The sequence below is a fragment of the Callospermophilus lateralis genome, chromosome 6 (genome assembly GCF_048772815.1).
Source record: "Callospermophilus lateralis isolate mCalLat2 chromosome 6, mCalLat2.hap1, whole genome shotgun sequence".
NCBI classification, from domain to species: domain Eukaryota; kingdom Metazoa; phylum Chordata; class Mammalia; order Rodentia; family Sciuridae; genus Callospermophilus; species Callospermophilus lateralis.
In genome coordinates, this window is record NC_135310.1 from 143,035,405 (window position 1) to 143,054,438 (window position 19,034).

The 19,034-nt window shown below is 41.1% G+C and overlaps 1 protein-coding gene across 7 annotated transcripts in view; it reads left to right on the plus strand.

Moving 5' to 3' along the window:
- Fars2 (phenylalanyl-tRNA synthetase 2, mitochondrial) overlaps nt 1-19,034 on the plus strand; it is a 518,422-nt gene that overhangs the window by 340,111 nt on the left and 159,277 nt on the right. For all 7 annotated transcript variants that reach the window (XM_076857882.1, XM_076857884.1, XM_076857885.1 and 4 more), the window contains one exon: nt 15,005-15,156. In XM_076857882.1, the coding sequence (XP_076713997.1) occupies nt 15,005-15,156 (152 nt within the window). The remainder of the gene's footprint in view (nt 1-15,004; nt 15,157-19,034) is intronic.

Sequence of the window (19,034 nt, forward strand, 5' to 3'; positions counted from 1 at the left end):
CTTCTGTCAGCTTTTCTCCATGGACCCTTCTGGTTTTCTGCTTCCATGCCCCAAGAACCAGCTTCCCTGGTACCTCAGTGAAATCAAGGTTGGTGAACCCAGGAGTAATGAAGAGAGCCACAAATTTTCTTCTTCATTCAGTTCAAGAGATGTTAGTTTTTTCTACTGGATGCTCATCACCTTGCTTAATAGAGGGATAAAATGTGGTCCCTGCCTTGAAACTCATATAATCAAGTGACATGAACAGGTGTGTGTACTCGAGTGTAGACTACAGACCATAATGATAAGTGGCATAACATGAGGCTGGAGAAGCAGTTGGATCTGAGTCCAGTCATGGTTCGGCCATGCATGAGTAAGATCACCAAGATCCCCGGCACGTGTGTTTACTACACGGCTTCCATGGTGACTAGGATGATCGCTCTTTAGGAGATGGGGTATCGATCAATTAGTGAGCTCCCTGAGGTCACAAAAACTAACAAGTTGCAGCAACTGAGGGACGTCCTTTGTAGATCCCATGTGAAGATGAAATGAGCTATGGCATAAGGAAGTACTGAGTGGCAACTAGTAAGATGTTATGACCCGATGAATTTTACACAGTCTTACAAAATAAAGAGAAAGAACTTACCTTATAAGTTAATATATATATATATATAAAGTTTTTTAACTTTTAAGAGTTTTTATACAGACTGTCCCCGACTTACGATGGTTTGACTTACCATCTTTGGTTTTTATTTTTTATTTTTAACTTTACAGTACTGTGAAAGTGATGGGCATTCAGTAGAAACCATACTATTTTTACCTTGACTCTTTCTCCAGGCCAGCAGTGTGTGGTCTGATCCTCTGTGGCAATACTGAGGGACAGTCACAAGCCACAGCCCCCAGTCAACCCTGCGATCAAGAATGCAAACACCCAGTGCTCTCTCGTGTGCTCTGCTGCTGAGCTGGAGTAGTCAGTCAGTTAGGTCTTATGCATTTTCCACCTAAGTATTTTGAACTTCCAGTGGGTTCATCAGGCCATTATCTCGTTGCAAGTAGAGGAACATCTTTATGTTAACCCATTTAACCTTTATAATAATTTGATGAGGTAAGGATTTCATTCCTATTTTATGGAGGAGTTCACTGAGTCTGTAGAAATAGAGGGATCCTAGGAAACATGAGAGGGGACACACCACTGGGGTTCAGCATATGCAAGGACGCCTTCAGGAAGAGGGGGTGCTTTGGTAGGTGTGCTGTGATTTATGGATTCTAAAGAGACCTGGGAATCCCGTGCTTCTGTTCTCAGATCCCTCTGTGCTCTCACTCTTCCCCACACCCTGAGCACTGTAGCTTCCGCACTTCCCTTTCCCCATCCGCAAAATCTGGATTGCACCATCTGCCTGCTGCATGTGCGGATGGGAAGTGAAAGTTGCAAAACCTTTAGCACACTCAGGTAACCAAGATATGGCAGACTTTGGAAAAAATAAATCTGAAAATTTGGCTACATGATTGATCCTTTATATAGAAACATTATTATTCATTTTTCAGAAAGGATAGCCATTATTATTGGACTTGGAATGTTACCTCTTGATTGGTGATTTGACTTGCTCACAGCCTTAGTGATATTTCATAGGGTTTATTTGATAGAACTCTAAAAAAATGGATTTTTCTGATTCTAAATAGTTCAGATTCTTCAACTGACAAGCACAGGGTCATATTTGGAGAGGAAAGAATTGTGGTAAGAGTGGATCTGATAACAGGGCTCCCTGGAAGAGGAGGTGCATTGTCTGAATGCCTCTGCTGGTTTCCCTTCTGACCTCTAGGGGACTGGAGGATGGGACTCAGTTAACCAGGAGAATCCAAAAGTTAAACTTTAGGAAGGACAAACCCCACTAATAACCTTTACCAGGTTTTCCCTTGCTGATCTGAGTAAGGCCAGCACTTCACGATGATCCAGGTCTTTCAAGGTACCTTTTACCACACACTGTGGGACAGTTTTGATTGGACAACAGCTTGTGAGGTGCTAAGCACCTGCTTTTGCAGATGAGAAAACCTGGGTGCAGAGAGCTGGCAGTACGTGTGGCTGGCCAGAGGTGGCATGCCTGCCCTGGAGCTGCTGTCCCTGGGCATGAGGACTCTCAGGAAAACACATGTTGACTTTTTTCCTTTCCCTGTTGGCTTTCAATCTGACAGATGGCTAGAAACTCCTGAATATGTACCCATGTTTGGTTATTATAATTTGAATAAACTTAACCTTACTGAGTCTTTACTTCCTGAATAGAAGGTGTCGTTACCTCTGTGATGGCCAAACGCAGGCTTTAAGCCACATTTGCACAGATTCATTTGCTGAATCTGCCCTTGCCCTGGGGCATATGTCCCTTTTGCACATATTACATTTTGCACTAACCATTTCTTATGGTCTCCTTTGCTCTGGTCTGTGGGCTCTATGGGAAGCACTGTAACTTCTGAGTGCCAATACAGACAGCCCAGGCAAGGCACGTATTAGGTGCCTCATGGGTGCTAGTCATAGTGTTCTCAGACGCTTGCGATGTGCAGGTTCTTCTGCAGGCCAGCACCTGAGCTCAGGGACAGGTGTTTCTCCATCAGAACCCCATGTTCAACTTCCTGAACTAAGGCATCACCTCGCCCTCCATGAACTTTCTTGTAGGATTTACTGGACTTGTTTGAATGTGGTGCAAAGGAAAATGATGCTTCAAGCTCACTGTCTTCTTTGTTGAAGTAGACCCTAATATTAACAGCTGGTATTTTATTTTAAATCCAGAAAAAGTAGTTTAAAGAAAGCTACAGTCAGTGCAACTGTGTTTGATATTTCCTTCCATTATGTTCTTTCTCTAGGTGTAACTAAGCACGATATCCGTTTTCCTTTAATTTTCTTTTTTATATAATATTTGTTATTTAGAACATATACAGTGTTCAGATTTAACAGGATAATAGTGCAGTGAGTACCTGTGAAGCCACCAGCCACCTGCAGTGTTATCACCAGTCCTTTCCTCCCCACCTCATCCTTCTTCCTCCCTCTCACTCCCTTTATTTGCTCAGATCAACTAAACTGTTTTCTCTTTCAAATATAGCTTTTTTGTTTTCTCTCCAATTCTACTCTATGATTGAGAGCTGATTTTAGACTATTTTCTAGAAATATTAAATCATTCAGTTTTTTCAAAAGTAATTAATTCAGCCTAACCCACTTTTCCTGGTATTTCTGACACCGAGTAGATAGAGCTCCCACATAGACACAGGGTGGACATCTGTCCCCTGGGAGGAGAGGGTTCTTGTCAAGAGGCAGCTGAAATATTTTTAATTCCTTGGCATGATGGAGGTCAGGAAGAAATATTAAGAGGTAGTTGTGTCAAGGGATCTGGCCCTAGAGGACCTAAACTAGACGGGGTTACCGGAAGTGAAGGAAGCACCAGGTGGGATCCAAGGGATCCATTCTATGAAAGAAGTTTGATCTTTATTCTATCTTGAACAAGCCTTTGGAAATTGTCTTAAATTCCTCAGATTCCATTTAGATTTGTTCACTTTCCTCCAAAAACTGGGACAGTCAGAAGACTATCAGTATGAATTCAGGCAAGTGAAAGTTACTTTCCCTGGCTGACCCTCAGTCTTGCCACATCGAATAAACATTCCTTATTAGAATGGGGGACTTTAAGAAACTGAGATGATTTAAAATGAGAAAGAAGTTGCAAGCCTGCTTTTAGAGTTTATGCTCTTAAGTATATATCATTTTGAGGTTAAATTTATAGTTAGGGGGTTTCTTAGTCTATTTCATGTTGCTATAACTGAATACCTGAGACTGCGTACTTTATAAGGAAAAGAGGCTTATTTAGTTCATGATTCTGGTAGCTGGAAAGTCCTCCGCAGAATGATGCCTGTGTCTGGTGAGGAACCTTTGGCTGTGTCACCACATGGTGGAGGGTACTACATGATAATAGTGTGCATGACAAAACAAATAGACATGTGCAGAAGAGACCAAACACACAGCCTGGCTTCCCTTCCTCCCTTTCTGCTCTTTCTCTCCCTGCTTCTTTCTGTCCATCATCTTCCTTCTTCCCTTCCCCTTTTCTTTCTTTTTTCTGTTACTAGGAATCAACCCCAGGCCTCAGACATACTAGGCCAGTGCTAAGCTACATCCCCAGCCCTGGTGGCCTTGTTATGATAATTTGCTCTCTTGAGGACTAATCTAGTACCATAATCCCTAGTCCAGTATCAGGGAAACAGCTCTTGATCCCTTCTCAGGTTGTGTCCTATGACCCAATCACCTCCCTATCGACCCCACCTCTCAATACTGTTGCGTTACAGAATTAAACCTGGATGTGAGTTTTGGTGAGGATAGAATACATTCAAACTTCAGCAGGTATTCACAGACTTGGAGCGAGGTTCCTTTTATTTTATTTTTTTTTTTCAAACATGGGCCTCCATTCACTTTAATGAGGCAAATGGAAGGGACATCTCTCTCTCATAGTAAGTATGATTAATTGGGAAAAACATAAGTTCTGCACTTAACATCTGCATTGTATTTTTTAGCATACTCACAGAGATGTACATCCACCTCCACAATCAATTTTAGAACACTTTTGACACCCCAAAACATTATCATTTTGGCATTTTTAGCCTATATGAACACTTGACCAGATGCTTTAAGGTAGTGAAACACAACTACAGAACTCTGGGCTCCAAGCCTCCATTCCTCTGTAATTTCTTCTTTAATTAGAGGCCTGTGTGATACTTTATCTTAACAATAATGTCTGAATCACTTTCTTTTCTTTGTCTTTTCGTTAAAAAGCATTATATTTAGGCCAGAAGTGTGAAAGTTTACTCTGAATCCTTGATGTCTCTGGGACAATATGTGGCCATCCGTGATGGCCAGGCTCTCCACTTATATCCTGTTCAATGAGAGTAGCACAACATATCATTTTTCAAATGTACTGTACTATATACTTGTTTTAAAGCATTCTAGAGCTTTAAAGTAAGCCTGAGAGGATTTAAAGGAGTTAACTGGCGACTTGAGGACCATGATATAAAAACCATTCACAATTAATAGAATATAAGGTTCCAAATGATGGTTCTACATGGCTCCAATATGGAAACACCATGTTCTGCAAATCTCCAAAAGGAACCAAAATTCTGTCAAAAGTTATGAGTAAATATGAGCAACTTCCTATCAATGCTAAATTCCTATTAATGCTAAGTTGCCTCGGTAGGAACTGTGCCCACCTCTGCCCAACACAGTATGCACCTGGCACTCAGCAAGAGTCGGTAATAATAAAAACAAAATATTGGAACAAAGCAACAAAATCTGTAAAGATCAAGACAATGTGGAATCCTGATTTAAAACAATCTGAATTCATAATGTACCAAACTTGTCAGCCTAATTTGATAAGTAGTTTTTTATTATCAAATGAATAGATGGAATTTAAGTAAGAGCTGTCAAACATTTGGATATAAAGCCAAATAATTGATAGTGCACACTGTTTTTATAGGTACAAGTGATTTTTAAGTTAATTTAGATAAAGAACACAATCACATGTACTATAAACAGGCTGGAAGTACTTGTATATCAAGATAATTAGTCTAAAAGCTAAATGAATCATTTGAAAAGGAAATGTCATAGAAGGCACCATAGGGATAAATGTTAGTTTTGGTCTTACTTCCGTAATTGTTAATTAGGCTGAATAGACTACTTCTGGAAAGAGCAGTAGAAAGCAAGCAATTTCCTGTGAACTTGTTGTGGACCAAATGTGTATGTGTCCCCTAAACTTATAGGTTGAAATCCTAACCCCCAATATCATGTAGGGTCTTTGGGAGGTAATTAGGTCATGGGAAGTGGAAACCTCAGGAAGGGAGTAGGGTGCTCCTAAGAAGAGACAGCACCTTGCACCTGTGTACTGGGCTATGCACAGAAATGTACCTTCTCTCTCTCTCCCTCTCCTTCTCCCTCTCCCCCCTCCATTTTCTTCTCCTTTTCCCTCTCTCCCTTTCTCTTTCCCCACCCCCTACCTTGCCAAGGAAGTAGCAAGAAAACAATTGTCTCTAAACCAGGAAGAGAACCTTCCAGCCCCAGATGGTGCTTGGACCTGAACTATAGTTTCCAGAACTGGATGAAATTAATGTTGTTTAGACAGCTTAGTCTATGGTATTTGTGTTAAAGCACCCTGAACTAAGATAGAGCCCTTGGGTTTAATGAGAGGCCTTATAAAACAAGAGTTAGTACCCCAGCCTGGTTTTAATAGAACTGCATTTGTTCTTGCTTTGCTGTTTATCGGCTTTTTGACCTTAGACAGATTAGTTAAGGGCTCTAAACTTCAATTTTCTCAGAGACATGGTGGGAATGGCAGTAGTGTTTGTCTTATAGGATTGTGCTATGCATTAATGAGATGATATATATAAAGTCTCTGGCACACAGCTCCCCACAAATGGTAACCATTGTTAGTAATATAATCACAGTAAACTCAAGTGGACATTTATTTTGATCCAGGAAGAGAAGCATTGCCCATAGAAGTTGAAAAAACATTCTGTGACAAAACTTGGCCAAGGTTAAAAGCCAACTGTAAGTCAGCTTGAAAATTGCAGAACTCTGTGAAGAACATGTGGAAGAAACAGAGACCTTCCACTGTTTGCCTGTCAAAATAATTTCTGTGCCCAAAACCAATAGCAAACATAATAACTTAGCCTAAAGGAAAGAAAACCAGAGATTGACTTAATGATTGACTAGTACAGAAAATTTGCTTCCTGGAGAATAATAATCTGTTATCCTATGTCAGTAACATTAAAAAGGAGAATGGAGTTTAAATCTAGGGGAAGGCTTTAATGTAGAAGCAAACTTTTTGAATTAAAATATGCTGTGCTGGGTTTTCTTATCCAACTGACCTTGTAGGATGATCTCTTTGAGTTTATGACGGATGCATGGGGGCTGCATGAAATTATAAGAAGAGACCCTTGTAGACTTGAACCCAGAAGGTCCACGGCAACATTTGTATTTCAGATATGGAGGTGAGGGGAGTAAACCTGGAGCAGGGGCCAGTTAGCATGAATAGTGTCACTAAACCAGAACCTCACTTTTTAGACCTCTTCTCTGAAGTCCCTTTGAAAGCTTATTATAATTCATCTTAGGTCATGGATTACCATCATACTCATGTGTCAATTGAACTGGGCCAGAAATGTTGTCTGTTTTGGCCAGAAAGCTACTGCCTATGTATGCTTATGAATGTCACTCCCTGTCATCTGCCCCACTGTGTGCTGAAGTGGGTGCCACCTCCATTTTGCAGATGAAGAGACTAAAGTGATTTGGCCTCAGTCACGTGTCAGCCCCACAGCACCACAGGCAAGGTCCAGACCTAGCTGCCTTGGCTGGTCAAGATCCAGTGAGCCACGTTTAGATTTAGACCGTTCATTACTTACGTGGACACCGGGAAGAGAAGCCCAAGACGTGCACTCCCACACACAGGAGAAGGACAGCACTAACCAAAAGAGGGTGTATTTGCTTCTTAGGGCTGCTGTACCCAGGCACCACAGACAGCATGACTCAAATATCAGAAATTTATTGTCTCACAGTTCTGGAGGTTAGATACCTGGATTCAAGGTGTTTGTAGGGTTGGTAACTCCTGCAAATCTCTCCCACACCTCTCCCTGTGATCTGTTGGTCATTCTTGGCATTTCTTCACTTGTAGACACATAATCCCAGTCTCCAGCTTCATATTCACATTGTCCCTGGCATCCTCCCTGTGTGCAGGTCTCTGTCCAAATTTCCCCTTCTGATATTGGATGAGGATTCGCCCCAGTTATTTCATTTTGATTTGACTATCTCTCCCCCTCTACCCCCCATATATCTCCTTCAAATAAGGTCACATTATGAGGTATTAGAGACAGGTCTCCAACATACCTTTTTTTGTGGGTACACAATCTGGTCTCTAGCAGAACAAGTGATGACAACCCAAGTTGTGAAATACCCCGTTGCACAGAGGTTTTATATTCCCCATCTCTGTTCAGAGGGGACAGAGGCAGGAAGCCGCAGACCTCCTCAGACCCAAGAGAAGATGAGAAACTGCCTCATGATAGGGAAACAGGGAGGCAAGTAGGAGTTGGCCAGAACTGTTCTTCTTCCAGCCTGGATCATGAGAGGGTCACAAGCATCCTGTCAGTGCGGATGAGCTGTGGCTCAAGACTTCACCCATGGCCTGTGAGGGTCTGTATAAGGTTGCCGGGACATCTTTGGCAGAGCCACCTAAGAGATCTATAGAGAACTACACAACATAGAGCTGGTGGGACAGAAGCCTGCCTGGCTCTAGCTCATGCTCTTCGTGGCTCGCCACCCCCCTCAACACACCCAATTCTTCTGTCACCATAGTGTTGACATTTGGTTGTTGTCTGGGGTCTCAGGTCAGTTTCCCCCAGAAAGCAGACCCAGTGGTGGTTAGCTGCTGGAAGCTTGTACCAGGTGCTCTCAGCATCCGTATCTGTGAGCAGGAGGGGCAGCCTGGGAAATGTGCAGAGGAAAGAGCTGTACTGTGACGAATGACAAAAGCCAAAGCTGACCCTCCTCTGCCAGTAGGTCTGGGAGTAGCATGGTCAAGCTCAGGAAGAGGTGTCCAAGTCCACCTATAAAAGGCAGACTTTTAAAACTTGTATTTAAGTAAATATGACTGCACTGCAAGGAGCTACCTCAAGACAAATGACAGTGCCTTTCTCGTCATAAGGCATATGCTCTACAGTGTAGATGTATGCAAAGTATATGTACATATGTGATTTGTTAGAAAATATCAGTTTGCTGTTTTTAACTCTTAGTACAGTCTTTTCAACTGTCTGTATTCGAACTGCATGACACAGTTTTGAATATGGCTCGTAGAGTACTTATTCTGATTCATTGAAACTGCTTTTACTAAGTTTGTGAATCCTAGAAATTCTATGCAAAAATCGTATTTGTGAAAATATATGCTTCTCTGGAACAAGGATTTGAATTTTTTCATCATATTCTCAGAGAGGTCGGTATCTTCCTCCCTCAGAGGTAAGAGCCATCGTGTAGAGTCAAGTGATGTCACTTTGTAGGCTGCACTTTGCCTTCTCCAAATACAAAAGAATAATAGATAAAAATCTAAAAAGAGAAAATAAAAATGTCATAATCATGCTCCCTTCCTCCCTAAAGAAGGCACATCACTGTGAGCAAGAAACAAACACAAAGCGGAATGTGGACTGTGGGCTCAAGATGGTAACGGGAGGGAGGACACCTGAGGATCACCAGGACTGAAAGAGCCCAGCGTCAGGTGCCAGAGCCAGAACCACGGCCTCTGTGACCTCTGTAGCTTATTAAGCTTCCATCCGAGAAAGAGAGCTAGACACACAGGCCTCCTTAGCAGAAGGAGATGAGCCACCCCAGCCTCATCCCCAGCAGCCATTGGGCAAGCTCACAGTGATGCGCCTTCTTTAGGGAGGAAGGGAGCATGATTATGGCATTTTTATTTTCTCTTTTTAGATTTTCACCACTGTCACTTCCATTTATGGCTAAGGGTTCAATGGAGAAGCCACAGGAACCTCTAGGCAAGGAAGAGTGAGAGAATATTCTCAGTTATCTCCCATCCAAAGGGGCCTGCACACACCACCAGAGCACTGATCTTTGAGTGTCAGCCTTCCAGATCAACAGAGTCTGAATGCACTGCAGATTAAAGTAGAATAAAAAAAGATCTCAAAAACTATCTGATGTCCTCAAAGAGATCAATGGAAGAATAACTGTAAAAGAAACCAGCAGGAAATTCTGAGTAAGGGGCCAAAACAGGCAGAAATGAGGTGTAAGTAGATACGGAAAGAAAAAAACTATTGGAATCTCAGAAATGAGTAATAGATTCATTGAAATAAAAAAAGAAAAAAATTAAGCAATTTATTGGTATTAATTGAGGGAGAATTAATAGATAAGAAACTATTATCGAAGACTCACCCAGAATATAGCAGGAACAAAAACAAAAACCTTTAAAGTATGTCAGTTAGCAGAAATGGAAGAGAGATTCAAAAGTTCCACAGATTTGTTGCTCTACACACAAAGAAGAATGAAAAGAATGACTAGAATTTTTCAGAATTGGAATAAGACCTGAACCCTCTGATTAAAAGCACACTCTGTGCACTGAGCAGAATAAATAAAGATAAATGCATACCCAGCCTCATCAGAGTCAAACTGCACAGCCTCAGGGGTAAAGATACAAGACTTCCAAACTGCCAGGAAGAAAAGACAGATTACCGACAGAGGAATAGCACTGACTGACAGCAGACTTGTCATCATTACTAATAGGTACCAGGAAAATGTTTTCAAAGTGCTGAGGTGAAACAGCGACAAACCCACAATCGCGCACTGCCAAACTACTTAAGTGTGAGGGCTTTTAGACATGGGGATACTTAGAACGTCTGCCTCCCACAGATTTTCATTGAGGGGGAAAAAAAAGCCGTTGAAGAATATTCATCAGAGAGCAAAAGTGGAAAGGAAGTACTACAGTTTGGATCAGGAATGTCTCCCTAGGCCCATGTGTTAAAGGCTTGGTCACCAACCTGTGGCACAACTGGGAAGTGATAGGATCTTTAGGAAGAGGGACCTAGTGGGAGCAAGTTAGGTCACTGGGGGGTGTGCCCTTGAAGGGAATTTGGGGAACTCGGCCCCTTCCTGTTTTCTTGTTCCTGGCTACCATGAGGTGAACAGCCTCCTCCCCTCTGTGCTCCTGCCATGAGGTTCTGCCACGCCACAGGCCCAAAGGCAAGACTAAGTGATCATGGGCTGAAACTCTGAAACAGTGAGCCAAAAAGAAAAACATTCCTCCTTTTAAGTTGACTATGTAGTGCAACAAATCTGCTAAATCTCCTATTCAAGAGGAGTCTGCACACACCACCCAGAGCACTGATTATATCAGGTTGTTTTTTTTTTCTTTCTTTTTTTTTCTCCAGTAACAACAAGCTAACACAGGAGGAAAGAGTGTTGGGGCTGGAAAAGACTTAAGATTTTACCCCTCTTGTAGCTGGCCATATTCTGTCCACTTCACTGGTGTGGGCAGAATGACAGGACTCCTACCCCAGAGACAGAGGACTGTGGTACCGCAGCACAGAAGCAGCAGTGGTTGCCTGTTTGGTTCTCCTAACCCCTGATCTCCTGGGGGGAGATTGCTACTTGGCTGTTAGCACAGATGAGAACCCTCTTGCTTAGGAACCTCCCACTGTTTTGTTTATTCACTACATTTGCTTATTTTCCTCCTAGTCAATTAAAGGAGTTGTTAGTAAACCCGCCCAATCTTTGTTCCTGAGAAAAACATTATCATTCTGGTGAGGAAACAGCTCTGCTCTCTGGCCCTCCCCAGGGAGAGACTACCTGTGTCTTCCAAAGCTATTTGCTGTACAAGCTGTCACAGGTTGTATGGAAAGTCCATGGAGAATTGTCTGTCAAAAAAGAGGTGGAATGCAAGAAATAAATATACTATTAAAAATATTGGGCTTATTTAACAAAGGTTTTCAAATATATAATTGATTTTTTTTTTTAGAAAAGGGAATCTGTTTAAACTGTAATTCAGGGGCCTACAGTAGTAGTAGCTCCAAGGCCCTAGTTTTGATTCCCAGCACCACTGAAGGAAAATTAATATGTCATTAAGTAATGTGACATTTGTTGCACTGTGAAATACCAACAAATAGTATTTAAAAAATAAAAAAAAAAAACCTGGGTGTGGTGGTATACACCTGAAATACTAGCTACTCAAGAGGCTGAGGCAAAAGGATCATAAGTTCCAAGACCAGCATGGGCAACTTAAGGAGAATTTATCTAAAAAAAACATCTGGTGATGTAGCATAGATGTAGAACATTCCCGGGTTCAGTCCCCATTATCAAACAGACAAAGTCATTGGATTCTAAATGAAATTTAGCTTGTTTATGAAAACCACCAACAGACTAATAGATTAAAAACTGTGCTATAGATATACAATGGAGTTCTACTCAGCCATGAAGAAGAATGAAATCATAGCATTTTCTGGTAAATGGATGGAACTTAAGAACATCCTGCTAAGTGAAATAAGCCAGATTCAGAAAGGGTCTAACGTTGTCTATGGTAAGTGGGAGCTAGCTAGAACAAAATAAGGAAAAAGAAGTGTGTGGGAGTCGCATGCAATAGAAGAGAGGTCATGGAGTAGAGAATGGGGACTGGGGGCAGAGAAGAGAGACAAGGAGCGGGAGCCATGGTGGAATGAAACTGACCAAACCATCCTGTGTACATACACGAGTAGACCACAGGAGGAGAAAGGGGACAGGGGAGGGAGGGAGGGAAAGGGGAAGTACTGGGGACTGAATTGGAGCAAATTGTATTCCATGCATGTATAGTTATGTCAAAATGAGCCCCGATATAATATGTAAATATAAACATCTTTTTAAAAAACAGAAAACTTTGTATCAAAGTGACTGAAAAGGTATTTACCAGCAAATGCTAACTAAAATAAAGGTAGTGTAAGAAGTTCTAACTTTTGGCAAAAGGCAATAATAGAGATTAGTAAGTACATAAATACTACTAGAAGGTAAAATCCACCAAAAAGACACAATAAACTTTTATATTCCTAACAATATAGCTTCAAAATAGGTGAAACAAAGCTGATAAAATTACTGGGAAAACCTATAAAGTTGACGAAAGTAGGAGATTTTATTATCTTTTATTAGAAACTGATAGGTCAAGAAGATCAAGCAAATAAATATCAGAAAGGATATAGAAGATCTGTGCCCCTGGTGTGGTTAGGGAAGGCTGAGTGAGTGGGATGACTGAAGTCACGGCCACACAGCCAGTGCTGTGCTGTGCTCCTGTTGATGTCCCCCAGGGCAATAGGAACTGTGCAAGAGAACAGATCTAGAGGAGGAAAAAGAGGCAGGCGCACACCTCACCCGCAAGGACTGTTACGTCCAGGAAAGATATCGAGTCAGTAAGAGGATGATAGAGAGAACTGTGCAGGAGGAGGATGGGGGCCATGTCGAGGGACTGATGGGGTCTGGGAGGATCAGACATGAGGCCCCGTGGCTAAAGGCCAGAAGTTGGGTAGGGAGGGCAGGAGGTGAACTGACAGGAAGTCACTTAGTGTGTTCCAGAAACCTAGTCAGTCAGACTGGCCTGGGCCTGGAGAACCTTTGAAAGAGGTAGAAACTTTTAGGAATCAATTCCATGAACAACATGAAGCCATTGATTGGGTGGTTTTTAACATGGTCAGTCCTTTAAATCTCCCCCCAAACCCCGCAGTGCTGAGGATGGAACCCAGAGCCTCATGCATGCTGGGCAAGTGCTCTACCTCTGAGCTGCACCCCAACCCCAGTAGTTAAACACCTAAAAGCCTAGATCCCAGTACCCATAGATCTGCTGGTATTCTCTTATTTAAAAAAATATATATATATGAATTTCTCTTACTTAAAAAAACAAGGGCCACTAGTAGCTATCCCATGTCTGGTACCTACCAATTAGTGGAATGTATGCTTTCTTTCTAAAGCCAAAACTTAACACTTTTTACCTTTCTTACCTTGAAATAGTTTGCAATACAATAAAGTGTGGGCTTTTCTTTCTAATTCCATGGTTTTTGAAACTGTATTTACAATAATGTATGTTATTTTTTAGTATCTTGTTGCGGGGGATGTTTTCTGGCTGACTGCCTTATTAACTGTTATCCATGGAATACTGACAGAAGTGCTTGGTTGGGGGACTTCTCCCATTTCCTTGTGACTTTGCCTCACATCAAGAGCTTGGAAAGTGTGCTACCTCAGCTTAGAGTTTGGAGAGGAGATTTCATCAGTTAGTTTCCTACTGATCTTCCTAAATTTACATGTTCTTTAAGGGCCACAAGAGTGTTTTCAAAAGGAAAAACAACTTGCATAGCCACCCAACTTCCATCTCTTATGTGACCCATGGGTTATTTATCACAGCATCCTGATTTTATTTTAGGGGAGAAAACATAGGATGTTTCTCAGGAGCTGAAGTATTTTGTCAAAAAGACAGAAAAATGGTAGCTGTATTATGCTGTTTGAAGTATGTACTCTAAACTGATTCATTGATTTGACAACCTTATTGATATTTTAAGTTGAACAATCATTTATGTATATTTAGTTCTTTAGAGATTTTGCTATTTAAAAATTTATACTTTTTCTGATCAGTGATTCACAGGGAGTGGGGAGAGCGGGTGTTACTGGTATCAGATTTGGCATAGATCAATTTGCAAATTTGTCCTTCTAGAAAATGTATAGCTTATTTCCTTAGAATATTCCTTTAGGAGTTCATAGTTATATAATGGAACATTTTGTCTTTTAGTCTATACTAACATGTAGTCTAGAACTTATATGTATATCTGAGGTTATGATGTGCCTAAGCATGTTCACAAGTGCAGGAACTTCTAAATGTACCTAATTTCAATGTCTATCCAATATAGTGATGAATACTGAGCTAATAAGAAACCATGGAAAAATGGAATAAAATGGGGGAAATGACTGTTTGTGTTTATTATATCCATAGAGGCAAACTTTGAAAACAACCCCCTAGATGACTACTTTCTAACCCAGTCCCTTGTTTTAATAATTAGAAATAGCAACAAATAATGACATTACTAATTGAAATATCCATTTTGACAAGCCTTTACTTATTTCTCTATTAAGATGGCTTCCTGAAAGTATCATCAAAAGTTAATGAATTGCATGTTAATTAAATTTGAACTTTTCTCCTCCAGAATTCAAATGGGAAAATCTGAAATATGATATATTCAAATTGCTTTATACTAAATTGGACATTAATTGCAATATAAATATAATATATGATAACGTTACACATGAATGTGATAAGAATCTGTAGCATTCATAATAGAATTTGCTAATTTTGAATATTGATTTATCTTAACAGTTCATTTTGTTCCTGAAAATTCAAATGCTAAAATAACGTTTTACCAGCATTTCCTAATTAACTAAGTGAAACTTTCCATGAAAAATTTATTTTCATCCAACTAACAAGTCCATCTATCTTTTCTTCTCTTGTTTTGTTAGCCTCTCAGCAAATACCCTGCCGTGATAAATGACATCTCATTCTGGTTGCCCTCTGAGAATTACACAGAGAATGATTTCTATGACTTAGTCCGAACGATTGGAGGAGACCTGGTGGAAAAGGTTGATCTTATAGACAAGTTTGAACATCCAAAGTAAGTGGAAAGCTTTCTGCTTTTATACTTTCCTGTCTCTGTGTGACAAATGGCATGTGGAAACATACAGTAGAATTTCACCAGACCCCAAAGCGCCTGAGACAGAATGTCTTCTGCATTCATGGTGATCATACAGTTTATGAGAAAGCTCTTTTATAGCAGTCCTCTCTGGAAATCTTTCGAAAATGCATTTTTATTCTTTCCTGGCTTAGTAAAGAAAGTATATAAAACAGAATGTTTTAAAGGTCTTGCAGTTTTTTGGTCCTGTTTTTATAAGTAATTTCTTACCATTATCACTGTTCAGATACAGAGGAGAGGAGGCAGAGAAAGAGTGCTTGGTGGAGTAAAGGCTGTTTAGTTCACCTCAGTGAATATTTATTTATTAAGCATTTCCCACATATAAAGATCATTCTTAGGACCCAGAATTTAAATGGGTTCCAAGCAGATTTAGGTCTGTCTTCTTGGACTTTACAATCTTGTGGGAAAAGCAGATAGGAAATAAGTAATCCCACCAGTTTGGAGTATTAGTAGGCAAAAAATGCACTGGATATAATCAAAGAACTCATTTCAGTTGGGGAAGTCAGGGTAGGTCTTTTTGAGACACTGAGGCTGACAGTAGAAGTTGGAGGGGCAATGAGGGAATGGGGAAGGGACATTCCAGAAGGCAGATGGGCATCCTGGAGGGATAATGGCATGTGCAGAATGTGGGTGGCAGCAAAGGACATGCAGCTCCAGGAACTAGGTGGAAAGGCATGAAAGAGATGGATGTTGGTAGAGATGTGCCTACTGGTCAGCAGGGCCAGCACATGCAAAGTCTGAGGCTGGGATTTTACCCAAACTGCCATTGGGAACTCCAGAGGGACAGGAGCAGGACAATCAGTGAAATGCTCTAATCACCTTTCTGACCTGTCCTCTGTAAATGAGCCCCTTTGACTCCCACCTGTGAGCGAAGGGTCAGCCACCCCCTCCTGTCTAGCTGTTCGTCTCCGTCCTTCCCTCTTGTCCTAGTTTGACAGCTGTATTATAGCTACCATGTCAGGGCATGGGGTCCACTTTCCATCCTGTCATGCAAACCCCCAGCTCTTTGCTTCTTTCTTTGTTTTTTCAAGTCTTTCCTTAGATAAAAGTGTTCATTTCTTACTGATATTTCCTTTGCCTTAGTTTCCGCTCTTATTTAGATGACCACAGTTCATTATCTGTGAGTTTGCTCAAGGTCTTGTGGAAAAAATATCTCTGCACTTCCTACATGTTCAGAACCAACTGTTTGTGTTATTTTCGTTTGTTTGTTTGTTTGTTTTAAATAGTTTTAGTTACAGATGGACGCAATACCTTTATTTTATTTGTTTATTTTTTATGTGGTGCTAAGAATCACACCCAATGCCTCACATGTGGTAGGCCAGCACTGTACCACTAGCTATAACCCCAGCCCCTGGATGTTTATATTTTAACAACAGTTTGGTTAAACATAAAAACCTTGGCTTGCCTGCATGTGTGTGTGTGTGTGTGTGTGTGTGTGTGTGTGTGTGTGTGTGTTTTGAGGATCTTGTAAGTGTTGCTTAGTTATCTTCTTGGGTTTAACTTGATTAAGAAAATCTGGAGCCAACATTTATCTCTTTACTTTTCACCCTAAAGGATTCTTTCTTTGTCTTAAATGTTGAATTCTGTCAAGATGCTCCTTAGCATTGACCTGTTCTCCCTGATCTGTTGTCTCTCACAAGTCATATTTGACCCTGCTTTTAAAAAAAAAAAAAAAGTTTTCTTGAATTATATCTTTAAAGATTTGTTCTGATCCTGTTCATTCTTCAGGCGTCTCCCTTGTCTGACTCTTTTCCTCTTGTCTTCTCTCTAGCAGTTTTAATCTCTATTTCCACTCCATTTGGTGCTTCCTCACTGTGGTCTGCTGTCCCTTACTGTGTTTCCTGCTGTCTCTTCTCCCTTGTGCACACTCATTTCTATCTTTGGTGACCGCCCTCCCCCGTTTTCTGAGTTCTGCAAGCTCACATTCCCACTGCTCCTTGTTTCTTGCCATCTTTCCTCTGAGTTATTTCTGTTTTGTGATCTTCCTTCTTACAGAAATTGCTTTCCTTAGTCTTAAAAATTCATTGCAAAATATTTAGCCAGAAATCTCATATGCTTCAGTGGCAGCATTTTCTATTACTTTCCCATTGATAAGCTTTTCTACCACTTTCCTGGCGTTTTCCTTAACCCTTTTTTAATTGATGTTGAAGTGGTGTACATGTGATTTCTTCTTGTTGCTCATATTTGAAGGCATTGGCTTTCCCATACCAGCTCCATGTAGGGAGACTGGGAAGTAAGGCTGGGTAGGTGTGGCCGGGAGGGGTGGGGTTATGGTCTAGGCTAGCTCGATTTTATAGTCTTACAGCTTTCTTTCTCTCAGCTTTCAGGAAACCAACTCTGTAAACATGGCTCATCTCTTTGGTTCTTTGTATAGGTCTGCTTCCTACCTCAAATCTACAGTTGTTAAAAACAGAACATTGACCCTTGCTTATCCCAGTATCAAGACTTGGTGACAGAGATTTCTTTGAACTTCAGTGTGTGGGGGGCGCGGGTGTATTTTTCCTGGTGTGTGCCACCTCATTGGTTTCTCCTCTTCACTTTTTCCCATTTGGTTTCTATTTGACTCCAGCTGTTTGGGACAGCCTTTAAATATATCTTGGAACTTTGCAAATGATACATGTCTCCTAACTTTATAGAAAATGAAATCTATGGGGTGGTCTAGGTCTCAGACACTATGCCAATTCGGGCTGCACTGTTATGTGAGACAAAAATTCCCCGGAGTTTCCATGTTGATATTGAAGTCTCGTTTTTACTTTTGTAGAATAAGAAAAATGTTGGCATAAGTCTAGTTGCTAAGTACTAACCACTATGCCAAAGGTATGGGACTTTCAATTTTTCTTTTCTGCTCTTGTTAGTATGCAAGAAACTCTCTGGAGTCGAGGATTCAGGATTTGTTCTTAACTTTTGACTTTGCAGTATCTTCCTTCCTGATATATCCTTAGATCCACCCCTGCCTCTCCTGCCACCTGTGTTCAAAGCGAGATAAATAGCCCTTTTTGGTTGGAAATTATCAGGACCTACCAAGTTGCAAGTTGCAGAGAGATGTTAAAAGCCTAGGAAGAGCCTGTAAATCCCAGCTGCTTGGGAGGCTGAGACAGGAGAATTGCTAGTTCAAACGTAGCCTCAGTAACTTAGTGAGGCCCTAAGCAACTCAGTGAGACCTTGTCTCAATAAAATACAAAATAGGGCTGGAGATGTGTTCAGTGGCCGAGTTACCCTGAGTTCAATCTCTGGTACCCAAGAACTATATATTTGGCGGGGGGAGGGACTAGAAAGCAGAGAGAAGTTCCTCTTGTGTTGCATGTTGGAGTAGATGTGGCTCTCTGACTTGTGGGTTCTGTAGTGTGGAAGGTAAATGGAATGTATGGTGATGAAGGAGATTGTGGCAGGGATGGAGTAGCATCAGGGACCTGCAGGTGCAGACATACCAGACAGGCCAGCAGTCTATCAAAAGACCCTGGTGAAATTCCACTGGACTGTGTTAGAGGCACTCTGTTCATGCCAGTCTACCCACATAATTTCACTGTGACTGAGGAAAGGCACATTTCTCCAGTTCCTTCAGGAGACAGGACTTTTGAATGGAGATTTGAAGACAGTCAACCAAAGTTACTGCTCACTGGTACTGATCTCACCATGTCTTAAATAATTATTATAAAAGTATTTAAAGTTTATTATTTTGAAGATAGGACAAATGACTGTCCTGCGCAGGGCATGAGCCCAACTTAATGAGGGGCTTGGTGATTGGAGTAAGGTTGCTCTGGGGGAGACAACAAACCTCATTATACAACCCTGATTTGTTA